This window comes from Cephus cinctus, unplaced genomic scaffold (genome assembly GCF_000341935.2).
Source record: "Cephus cinctus unplaced genomic scaffold, Ccin1 Ccin1_scaffold0885, whole genome shotgun sequence".
NCBI lineage: Eukaryota > Metazoa > Arthropoda > Insecta > Hymenoptera > Cephidae > Cephus > Cephus cinctus.
The window spans coordinates 50,123-62,973 of NW_014333464.1; the positions used below are offsets into that span (position 1 = coordinate 50,123).

The 12,851-nt window shown below is 35.1% G+C and overlaps 2 protein-coding genes and 1 long non-coding RNA gene across 3 annotated transcripts; 1 reads left to right on the forward strand and 2 right to left on the reverse strand.

The window, feature by feature from the left end:
- Window positions 1-2,544: 2,544 nt before the first annotated feature.
- On the forward strand, window positions 2,545-3,398 carry LOC107271097 (coiled-coil-helix-coiled-coil-helix domain-containing protein 7). The gene is made up of 3 exons (XM_015746705.2): window positions 2,545-2,978; window positions 3,039-3,137; window positions 3,212-3,398. The coding sequence occupies exons 1-3, from the start codon at window positions 2,877-2,879 to the stop codon at window positions 3,323-3,325; spliced, it is 315 nt and encodes a 104-aa protein (XP_015602191.1). The 5' UTR covers window positions 2,545-2,876; the 3' UTR covers window positions 3,326-3,398.
- Window positions 3,399-3,802: 404 nt separating this feature from the next.
- On the reverse strand, window positions 3,803-8,521 carry LOC107271096 (ethanolaminephosphotransferase 1). Its single transcript, XM_015746704.2, has 8 exons — window positions 8,049-8,521; window positions 7,683-7,751; window positions 7,224-7,416; window positions 6,873-7,135; window positions 6,651-6,808; window positions 6,386-6,566; window positions 6,102-6,278; window positions 3,803-6,029 (listed from the first exon to the last, which is right to left on the reverse strand). Exons 1-8 carry the CDS (start codon window positions 8,106-8,108, stop codon window positions 5,967-5,969), a joined length of 1,164 nt encoding a protein of 387 aa, XP_015602190.1. The 5' UTR covers window positions 8,109-8,521; the 3' UTR covers window positions 3,803-5,966.
- A 540-nt stretch (window positions 8,522-9,061) lies between these two features.
- Window positions 9,062-9,620, reverse strand: LOC107271072. The gene is made up of 3 exons (XR_001538508.2): window positions 9,472-9,620; window positions 9,329-9,381; window positions 9,062-9,252 (listed from the first exon to the last, which is right to left on the reverse strand). It is a non-coding gene; the product is annotated as an uncharacterized LOC107271072 (long non-coding RNA).
- Between the last annotated feature and the right edge of the window lie 3,231 nt (window positions 9,621-12,851).

The following is a 12,851-nucleotide window of genomic DNA, read 5'->3' on the forward strand; positions in this document are numbered from 1 at the left end:
GGTGGCGCGAAAGTTATTAACTGGTGTGCATCTTTATATTATTCTGCTTATATGTAAAGTAAGCGAAACGACAATAGTAAGCAGTTGAATAAACGATAAAATTCTAGAAATAGAACTTCCGAAAAAAGGAAAACAAACATATGTTTCTGGCGTCTGGCTAGTGCACCCGGTTATGAATCGGGAGGTCTATGGTTCGAGACCCCTCTATGGAGAGCACTTTCTTTGTACAAAAAAAAATGTGCTTTTGTAAATGGGATTAACAGATTAAAGAGTATATCAAATTAATTTATTTATATTATTACAATAAAGGTAAAACAACGACAACCTGCGGGCTTCCACATCACCCAAGAGGTGCCGCCGTCGATGCGTTCCCACTATTTAACGTAGCGGGTCCCCAGTAGGCCTATACTACGATCGTCCTATACTATTTTTAAAGTTTCCTGTCCTTCAAATTTTCTCGGTTGCCCAAACTTTATTTTAAGCTTATATAAAATATTTAAAAAAAAAGGTTGTCATCGGGATCGGAAATCATTTTCTATTAACTCACAATATTCTCTCTCGCAATATCCTTTATAGAAATAAAATAAACATGAGACGTGTTGCGTCTTGTTTCCTTATAACTATTGAAGAACTACTTACCATGATGCTGCTGCCTGTACGACTGTGAACGACCTGACGCTGCAGGCCCCAATGTGTATTGCTAGTCGCACGATAGTTAGGAACATTGTTGCAGACGCCCGCTCAGACTCGATCCGTCAGATTCATAGACTGTTGTGTTGAAGTCGCCAGTAAGTGATCTCAATAGACCGATATACTATTCTTCCCAATTGTCCTTTTCTCAATTTCTCTTACTTTTAGATATTTACACGCGTCATGTGTGTGTGAAATATAATGTAAAAGAATTGTCGTAATCATCTTCAATGAAGAAACTTTATATTTAAGTGCAGAACTCATATTATTAAGATTTTCTAATCGAAACCTTTTGATATCCTATTGCCATTCTAATCATCTTCAATGAAGAAACTTTATATTTGAGTGCAGAACTCATATTATTAAGATTTTCTATTCGAAACCTTTTGATATCCTATTGCCATTCGTTTATACTTTAATTACTTAAATAGATTGTTTGTGTAATATTGATATCGATGATCGTAGTATAGGCCTAGTGGGGACCCGCTACGTTAAATAATGGGAACGCATCGACGGCGGCACCTCTTGGGTGATGTGGAAGCCCATAGGTTGTCGTTGTTATGCCTTTATTGGAATAAGATAAATAAATTAATTGGATATACTCTTTAATTTGTTAATCCCATTTGCAAAAGCACAATTTTTTTTTGTAAAAAGAAAGTGCTCTCCATAGAGGGGTCTCGAACCATAGACCTCCCGATTCGTAACCGGGTGCACTAGCCAGGCGCCAGAAACATCTGTTTGTTTTACTTTTTTCGGAAGTTCTATTTCCAGAGTTCCATCGTTTATTCAACTGCTTACTATTGTCGTTTCGCTTACTTTACATATAAGCAGAATAATATAAAGATGCACTCCAGTTAAGAACTTTCGCGCCACCCTTCTCCACGTGGACGAACAATTACGGACAGAGATAATGCTCATTTCCATATTTACTTCTCAAGATTATTGATTCCAGGTAACGAAGTCAGCTAATTATTTTCTCATAGTAAATCTTATTGAGTTTACAGTGGGCGCTGGAACTGAAGATTGCAAATAAAAAAGTATTTATAAGATTATAAGAACCAGCGGCAGCAGTAACAGCGATAGCAGACCCCTCAGCGAGAGAGGATCCGCAATCGCTCGAGTTGCCGGTCGCGTGGCACGAGCGGGCATTTAAAATATTAGTCGAAACTGTCATAGATAAAATTTAAAAAAATATATATATATACTTAAAATAAAGTTTGGGCAACCTAGAAAGGTTGAAAGAGAGGAACCTTGAACAATTTTTGTAGTAAAATAAAAAAAAAGAAGATGAAAAAAGAGTTCTTGATGGGGGATCGAACCCGTAACCATCAGCGGTATATCTTGACAGGTTATTGCTTCAGCCACGATGCTCGTTTAATTCTAAATTAAATTTTCTATAGATATTTATCTATGATATTTCAAAATTTCTCTTTGAACTGTTCTCGGTCGTTTCATTTACCAACGAATTTCGCCATTCATTTTTTAATATTCATTTTCGGCATGATAAGAGGTAAAGAGTGAAAACTAATATTCCTATGCATGTTTTATAACTTTGAAATTTATTTGGATATACACATTTGTTTGCGCATTACGTCCATACAAACGTTTAGGGTTCGGTTGAACGGAAGACCTTGCTGCCCCGCCTGTTTGTCAAGAACGGTTTGTGAGGGGCGGCAACTTTTTCCCCACCACCGAGAAATCCATTCGTTTTCGCTGACTGCAATATCGGCTGGAACGATGATCATGACCCGCGCGGCTACGCGAAATCTGTAACATCGACAGAGGCGATGATCACGAAATCCTACTCCCGGACTCGCCGCTACGATTTAGCGCCATGCTTTTGGTATCGCCTAAAACTGGAGCGTTGTACATCTCCCCAGTCATCTCTGACAAACCTTACTAGTCGTATGATCATAGATTTGACGCTTCATGAAAACTGATGAAAACCCTAAAATTATTGTCAACACAATACTCGGCGATACCCGGCTAACAATAGATTAATATTGTTTTACGTTTCACTGAATTTTATTTAATTAAAAGATTTTAAATATATAAATACTGTTCGCGTCGCATCTGAACTTGGTTTTATCTGATGGTTAATTACAAAAATAGGAGAAAAGAAGAACAATTTCTTTTTCTACTATATCTGAATTGAAACAGTTTTATATAATTTTATAAAGGGCACAATGAGTACTGTTGAAGACAGAGAAAGATTAAGAGAAGGAAAACGGCGCACAAGTAAAATGGTATCAAAGCATAATTCTGAAGAAACTAATCCATGCTTTAAGGTACTAAAGTATTATGAAATGAAGTTTTTTAAATGATTTAGTTAACTATTATAATTTTAGGAAGCACAATTGTCTTCCCAGTGCCTCATGGAAAATAATTGTGATAGAGAGATTTGTTCTCCCTACTTCGCAAATTACAAAGCTTGCAAGAAATTTTGGGTAATTTAAAAATTGGCATGTTTTTTTTCTATAAAATATAATACAAGGATTCAAAACAAAATTTTACTTTTTAGAACGATGTAATGAGTGCACGTAGACAAAAAGGTATCACGCCTTACTTGCCACCCATAGAAGAAAGATCTCAAGTGGTAGATGATTATTTCAAATCAAAAGCCCAATTAAAATAATGTAAATACTAATTATTAAAACGTATTTATATTCGTTTCTTGTAAATACAGATTATTACTGAAGACATTGGAATTTAATGTATTCTGTCAAATATTTCAAAACAACCAGACATAAATATTTTAATCCCTACTTGTTACATAAAACAAGGTACTATATAAAATAAAGATGAAATTGTTTGGAAACTCTCAGTTAAGAAATTTATTATAACTAAAGTGTCTATGCAATGTTTATAAATATTATCATTATATGCTCTATCGATGCTTACAGTGAAGTTGCAGTATAAAATTAAGGTGTTTACAAAAATCAATTATACAAATCTTATGTATTTTCTACATTCTACACATCAATAATTTTAATCTGCTTATTTCTTTAAAACTGATTTATAAAAATTCTGGTGTTTTTAATCTTTCATACACAATTAACACATTTATAGTAATTAACTAAACTCTAAACAATTGATTAATTAGGCTAAGCAATTAAACAATATATATTTTATTTTACACAAATTGCACTATAAGTATCAACATAGCGTGCAAAGTTTTTGCTCCAAACGATTGCATAGACATATTTAGTTTGCATCAAATTCATTAACATTTAAATCCTTCCAATATTGCTATGTTTTGAAATTGACTGTCAGTTTTGCAAGAAGCAATGTGTCTTTATCTATGTACTTCTGAGAAAAACAAATACTCTTGTTCTAATGCAACCCAATTTCAAAACACTTATCATGTCATCTACGAAAAGAAAGATAAATCCACTAAATAATAACAATTATTAAATTACCTTTGGCAAACATCTATGTCTATTTTATTATCAGTTATAATAATAATAATAAATAATTAATTATGTTATCTTTTATAGAGTTAAGAGGATCTTGTATTGCGATGTGAGTAAAATCCAAATGAAAATTGTAAATAGTATGACTTAGACAGAGATTCTTTCTCTCAATGGAGTTGACGAGACATTCTGCAAAATTAATTCATTTAAAACTGAAACACAAAACCATCCTGAAAACTTTCACAAGTGTTCAAGTAAAAATATAAATTTTCGGATATTTTCCTTTCTAGTCTTAGATCTGTAGCATGCAATTAAAGAAATATCTTTGTTGAAATGCTACTATATACGATTTTTGTGACAGGAAACTATATAATTATTATCCACATATGTATGTCTTTTATGTATATATATATATATATATTATTGAAAATGACTTAATTTTTTATATACATGCATTTTATATCAGTTCACTGACAAAATGCTTAACGTGTAGATTTTGCAATCAATTTGTACATTTTTCTGAATTACAGTGTGATCACATTCACTATGCTTTTTACATTAATGCAGTACACAATATCTAACATCAACCTTCCAATACAAAACTAAGGTTAACGGTAGCGTTTGGTTAATTCACCATGAATTATAGTGGGTAATTGGAAAGTGCACAATGGCAAAGCATGACATGTTATATTATAAAGACAGACGTAAGGTAGTGCGTCTAGTCAGCGACATTGTACCAATAGTCATGGATCCTCCATAAAAGATCATATTTTTTTTCTCTTACCCACATCGTACGTCCGTAAGGATGACTGGTACAGTGTCGATGATTGGGCCTAAGACCTTATCTGACCTAAATATAAGAGTGAACTTCAGTATTAATATTTCCTCCTTTTTCGAGTCAGTATATTTTAATGCACGTGTAAGTAGGTGTCCAAAGAGAATAACTAGTCATGTACCAAAACGTCACAGGAACAGATCATATAACAAGAAATTGGTCGTTCTTGGGACATAATAATTTGGCTTTACTAATTTTATAAGTATTTTCATTCGTTTCGTTACACTGCAGTTGGCCAAAATGGTTTCTTTATGGTTAAATTTAAAAAAGGAGCCAAACTTGCAGTGATCAAAGATCGTCAAAGAATAAAGCCCGCATTAGATTTCTTTCTTTTCTTTAACGGTGCGCTGATAGTCATTATCTCACAAATAATAACTATTTACTAAGATGCAATCAATTATACAATGCTTAAAAGAAATATATGAACGCGAGCCTGAATCACTACGAAAACAGTAAAGTAATAAATTAATATAACACCCGAGGGACAATACATGGTAAAAACAGAGAGGTGCATTTTTTCTATCTATACCCAAGGCAGAACAAAACGAGTGGTAGTCAGATAAATCTATTTGTTTAAACAGAATTCCCAACTAGGAACAGAAAGAAAACCTAAGTTAATAGATGTACATTATCGAGATTGCTTACACGATATATTTAAGATTTACAGTAGTTCTCAATTATAGTGTAGAAAAAATAGTTTCGTCGCGATGTTGAAATAAATATATCACTACTGATAAAGTCGTGCTGATATTATTAGTAGAATCATTTATGGTGTAAAAGGAAATGCCATTTTGTAAAATATAAAATAACATCAGAAAAAAATGATTTTTACTCCGATTGGAGTTTGCAGAATTCGTAAAAAAAAATTCAAAGATTGAGCGACTTAGGTTTCCTGTTATTATCTGATATAATAAATTTTGATGGGATCTTTGTTTTCTATCACTCGCTCTATTCTATTTTCTTGCTCCATCACTCTCTCTCTCTCTCTTTCTATTTCAATGTTTTTAACATGCATCGTCTCCAAGGAGTCATTCAGAATGTTCTCTTATCCGGAATGTATGAATACGAAAATGATGGCACATCTGGCGTACCTGAAAGTAAATTAACATTGTGTAATAAATATGCAACTTCGGTATACACGTAATGATAAACAATATACTTACGACACATGTACCGTAATGTACGTGCGCTCCCAAGGCAAGAACAGATACAAAATACATAGTTTTCAGATCTAAATCAGGTAGAAGAAATGAAAAGATGGCTGCCCCAGCAACGGGAAGTAATATCCAAGGCAAAATCTCACATCTAGTGTTGCTCATTTGTGATACTATTAGCCGGCACTACAAAAAAAAATATGTAATAGAGTTTCAAGTTAACGGATTAAAGAATATTAAAAAATATAAACAGATGTTACATGCAAATGTAAAATTTAACAGTAAAGACTTACACATATGTTAGAAAATATTGTGCCAATGGCAAAATAAATGATTCTGGGATCCTTTTCCAAGATGTTACTTGGCGAATGAGTTACCCAAACTGTAGCGATAGTGAAGAATAAAAGTAAAGGCACTAAAGGCCTTACAGCCTCAGGTAGTGTCCGCATTTTACCCGTCTTATCTCTGTATGATCTAAAAGCATAAGATTGTAAATATAACATTTCACAATTGTTACAGTAGAAGAATCGAAATTTTTAAAATACGCGTTGTACTTACTTATATATGTTCCAAAGCACGACAGGCAGATTAGAAACAAGTGCACTAACATATAACAACATTTCAAACATAATTCCTGCAGAGATACCACCAGGTAGTTCAAATTTCCAGGCCTCGTGTCCTCCAATGCTTGTTAAAATAAACACTATAATTGTAGCCTACAAATATAAACAGATGAATATATAAAATACACTGTAAAATTTTGCAGTAAAATATACTCACTAGCATTGACGCATCGTATCCCCAAGGCAAAAATAATACACCAGTGTTGTACTTTTCCCAATGACTTAAGTAAAAGTTGATGAAAACATTCCAAAGAATGAAATACATTCGCAATGGTGAAACACTGTGATCTGTTCTTCCAAATACCGAGTACATGCAAACAGTTATCAGCATAGCAGTCCAGCTATCTAGACCATGATCAAATAACTCTCCCAACGGGCCAGATGTTTGCGTACGTCTTGCTTGTTTCCCATCAATGCCATCTGAGACATAATAAGATTCGGTGACAATGTTTAAAATCTATCAAATTTGAACTATGAACCTATCTCATTAAAAAATCTGTTTACTTACCAAGTGTATAAGCCATGAATATATTAAAAGCTGCTACAGCAAAAACCCATCTTGGTATAGGAGGATATTCTGGTTTATCATCACTCGATGCATAAAAGTAATAATCATAACTAGCGAACATTACAAAATTCAAAACGGTGAAGAGAAATCCAGAGAATGTCAATAAATTTGGTGCTACCCATTTTGGACAATACTGTAAATAATTAAATTATTACTATTCTTGATGTTTTTCATATGCACAAAATTTAATTAAAGTAAAAATTGCTCTCATTGCCTGTTTTTCAATCTTTTATTGATATTCTCTAAAATAAATAATCATATATAATATATCCATTCACTAATTTTTTTAATTGTAAATTTTGATTAGATAAAAACATTGAATTCAAATTTGTCAAGATCAAAAACAGGCAATGTGTAGAGTAACGTAAGAAACTTTAGGAATTACATATAGTTTTATACCTGCACCACCTTGTTCCAAAACGGATGCATTACATAGATGCTGAGAGGACTTGTATCCAATGAGCTATACTGCAAATAATATAATAAGGGTTTACATAAATTGATTGACATATATTCTCCTTCCGTATACAGTACCTGTTAATGACCATATGTATAAAAAAAATGTTTCTCAAATTAAACTGATATAAAATTACTAGTAACTCCGAAATTATTAACGATACTATATAAAATTAAATTTATTACCGGTTTAAAATTATCGAATATATGTGAGCCATTACTGTCAGGCAAGTATGGCATACACAGCAACTACTAGGAGTAATATACCGCACATTGTTCAAGTCTACATAGGATATAAAATTGACTTACTTTATAATTTGCGAAGCCCGTAAGGTGCTCCTGAGTCAAATATTCTGTCTCTAACTTCATTTTGGTACACTTCTAGTCTTTAAAGAAACTAACCACTATCAACTACACGGTAAACTTCCGACGTTAATAAATTAACAATATCCAGCTATCATTCACATTCAGGTTTACACGTGACACAGAGAATAAATGTTTGATTCTACCCACTATACAGAAATCCTATATTTAGCACACTTTTAATTTTATCGCGAATATGCCTTCATTGTAAAATTGAAGATCATAAGTTAGAATTGAATGTATTCTATGAAAAAACACGCGTGTCTGAAGATTCGTGAAAATCTTCCCAGGTCAATCATGCAAGTACGTTGGTGGGTGTCAGAGTCCTGATTGGCCGAATCTTACATGGATGAACGACTTTGACCAATCAGAGGTCTCGAGCTTTTATCCTCAAAACCGCCTTAATAGGGGTGCGTTCCGAAATTACTGGCAGTACTACCAATACTATAACCAACGCTGTCTCCTTATTCATCCATATGCATCTTAAGGCCATTCTACAATGCAATATAATAAGAAATAAGCAATGAGATCTTCATTTGCTATTTACGTAATTCCATTGGATCCTCCAATCAACAAGGAGAAAATCGTTTTAAAACCGAGCGTTTACTAACGGCGTGTTCCGATATGAACTGGCAGTGCTACCAGTACTGCAGATTTCATTCCGATATTGGAGTACAGTGCACTGCGGCAGTGCCTAGTAACTTTAATGACGTCATAAGTTTCTCCCATTTTTTTACTGTAAGCGCCTGAGCTCCCATGGTAAGGTACTCCCAGTGGTCCCCCACTCCCTACAATAATAGGCGGCAAAAATGGCGAAGATCAGTTTCATTGACGGCGGAACAAACATTTTATATGAAATATGTGTAACACATGATGAATCAGTATGGGCACAAAATGGTAAGTGATAGCTTTTTGATCATCTTATTTTTTTGACTTTTGTTTTGGTGCGAATAATCATATTTTTGGTATTGCCTCCCTTTGTTTTATTTTTGCAATTCACAAATTATTAACCGTTACAGATACTGCCTATGCCACAAAACTTTTAGAAGAAGCTAAGAGAAATTGTAAGATCTTCGTCGCTTGACTCATCTGTCGAAGAATCTAAAGTCCATTCGATAACAACAGGAATTGTGCGAATAAGATCCATTTCCTATTGCAACAATAAATACATCAATTATTAAATTAGTCTGTGCTTTATAACAATTATATTATGCAATTTTGCGTACCTGTTTCGGGTCCAATAGGCAATTTTGAGAATTTAACCTATTTGCAAGAAATGCTAAAATATGCAAGGTAACTGTGAATTATGAAAACATCCCATATCCTTCTTATATATCAATTTATTCTAAAGTTGATTACATATACATACCTTCTGTGAGTATAAAATTCAAAATTCATCAGTTACTGAAAAACGTTCCGATATTATTCCCAACCAGTTATAAACACTGGCGCTAACGAAAATGGAATGCTTCAACAGTATACTTCAATGACGTCACATATTGCAGTGTTCACAGGGTATATCGGAACACGCCGTAAGTCTGTACGATTTTTATGACGTCTTGGACATAGCAACGATACGGAAGCTGTTATGTCGCGGCCTAGTGATAAATAATCTCACTAGAATTGGGCGGCGAATTCGAATCAGGGATTATAATGGAATCACGATTTCTGTCTCCAAATCAAAATTCAATGCTTTCAAATACTCAGTCTGTCATTAACGCATAAATAAGGTATATTCTAAACAATTCGGAGAAAGCTTTCTAGCCGCTACACGTGCATAAACATATGGGCTACAAAGAATGTAGGCATGGGCCATTTGTTTATTGCTATCCTAACCGAGTGAGTTTCTCAGGAACTCTCACTCCTGGCAATAAATCAAGTCACTTGAGAAGATCGACGGGTTAGAGGAATGTTCGGTTAAGAGATGACGCTGTCCATGTGCTTCCCCAAATAAACTAAGGATAGGGTGTGCATGAGCCCTTCTTGCGTAAGACAAGGCCCTCGATCTTGGGACCGGACAGCAAAGCGCCACACGCTGGGCCTCCACAAAGGGTGTACATACACATGAATGTGTTTGAGTGCGGATGTTTGCATGAGAAGAATGAAGGACTGTATCCCTTGGGATCCAGAAGGGCAGATCGATTTCTGGTCTCGAAGGATGTACTTCGAGTCTATATCGTAGAGTCAATTAGCTAGATTCAGTTAAGATAGATTGATTTAGACTAAATCACCTTATAATTAAAGTAAATAAAGTTAGTTATAGTGCTCTCCAAAAGCACCTGCATTTTTATTTCTAAAGCCTTTATTCAGTTGAAAACCCATAACATCATCGTACCAGAAATCAACATATTGACAGAAGATTGAACACCGTTGGAGTGCTCATCAGAGCTTTGGTGGCTAACGAACCCACCTCGCCAGATTCACGCAGTCGAATCTACCGCGAAAACTAAACTGGCGACGATCAGGACGTCACAAAGCGGTTGCTAGGGTCTTTAAGGACTTCACGGAGCACAAAACGTGATGAGTAACATTGAGCATGCTCCGTTCCGTAATTTATAACGGCTTACGTTAAAAATACATAGCAACGATACGGAAGCGGTTGCTAGGGTCTTTAAGGACTTCACGGAGCACAAAACGTGATGAGTAACATTGAGCATGCTCCGTTCCGTAATTTATAACGGCTTACGTTAAAAATACATAGCAACGATACGGAAGCGGTTGCTAGGGTCGTTAAGGATTTGACGAAGCACGAAACGTCATTGTCAAATGTCATTACCTGTCACCTGTTATTACCAGCTCTATAGACGAGATCATTATCAATATCGTTAGAGAAATGAAATTTCTCTACGATAAAAGTCATTGTGACTTTAAAAATGAAGTAATGATTTACTTATCTGTATGAATAAACGCATACACATTTTTTTTTATATTTATATATTGACAGGTGACAGGTAATGACATTTGACAATGACGTTTCATGCTATGTCAAATTCTTAGCGACCCTAACAACCGCTTCCGTATCGTTGCTATGTATTTTTAACGTAAGCCGTTATAAATTACAGAACGGAGCATGCTCGATGTTACTCATCACGTTTCGTGCTCCGTGAAGTCCTTAAAGACCCTAGCAACCGTTTCCGTATCGTTGCTATGTCCAAGACGTCATAAAAATCGTAGAGACTTAGTAAACGCTCGGTTTTAAAAACGATTTTCTCCTTCTTGATTGGAGGATCCAATAGAATTACGTAAATATGAAATAAAGATCTTATCGCTCATTTCTTATTCCTTATTTTTTATTATATTGCATTGTAGAATGGCCTTAAGAGAGATGTAATTACTTTTACAGCACTGTCAGTACATTTCGGAACGCACCCAATGTCTGTCTCATTATCACTGAAATCTACCATACTGGAACGTGTACGACAGTGGTGGGGGAGAGCAGAAAGAGATAGTAAGGACACAGGATAGTGTAGCAGTCTGTCTGTATTACAGACTGTACAGTCTCTGAAAAAGTTTAAGCTGGGATAAAGCAGTGCCCACGGGGGGATTAATAGCCGTATTCATAGTCGTTCCTTGAGGAATAAGGGCTCAGTCAGACCGAAAGCAGCGGGAAGCGAGAAGCGAGCAGCTTGAAACTTTATAGAGATGAGCGGGGAGATGTACAACGCTCCGGTTTTAGGCGATACCAAAAGCATGGCGCTAAATCGTAGCGGCGAGTCCGGGAGTAGGATTTCGTGATCATCGCCTCTGTCGATGTTACAGATATCGCGTAGCCGCACGGGTCATGATCATCGTTCCAGCCGATATTGCAGTCAGCGAAAATGCATGGATTGCTCGGTGGTGGGGAAAAAGTTGCCGCCCCGCACAAATCGTTCTTAACAAACAGGCGGGGCAGCAAGGTCTTCCGTCCAACCGAACCCTAAACGTTTGTATGGACGTAATGCGCAAACAAATGTGTATATTCAAATAAATTTCAAAGTTATAAAAAATGCATAGAAATATTGGTTTTCACTCTTTACCTCTCATCATGCCGAAAATGAACATTAAACAAAGAATGGCGAAATTCGTTGGTAAATGAAACGACCAAGAACAGTTCAAACAGAAATTTTGAAATATCATAGATAAATATCTATAATTAAACGAGCATCGTGGTTGAGTCAATAACCTGTCAAGATATACCGCTGCTGGTTACGGATTCGATTCCCCATGAAGAACTCTTTTTTCATCTTCTTTTTTTTTTATTTTACTCCAAAAATTGTTCAAGGTTCCTCTCTTTTAACCTTTCTAGATTGCCCAAACTTTATTTTAAGTTTATATATATTTTTTTAAATTTTATCTTAGGCGAACAAAAGAGAATAAAGTATACTATGGGCAACCTAGAAAAGTTCAAAGAGAGGAACCTTGACAGGTTATTGACTCAGCAACGATGCTCGTTTAATTCTAAATTAAATTTTCTATAGATATTTATCTATGATATTTCAAAATTTCTCTTTAAACTGTTCTCGGTCGTTTCATTTACCAACGAATTTCGCCATTCATTGTTTAATGTTCATTTTCGGCATGATAAGAGGTAAAGAGCGAAAACCAATATTTCTATGCATTTTTTATAACTTTGAAATTTATTTGAATATACACATTTGTTTGCGCATTACGTCCATACAAATGTTTAGGGTTCGGTTGGATGGAAGACCTTGCTGCCCCGCCTGTTTGTCAAGAACGGTTTGTGCGGGGCGGCAAGTTTTTCCCCACCGC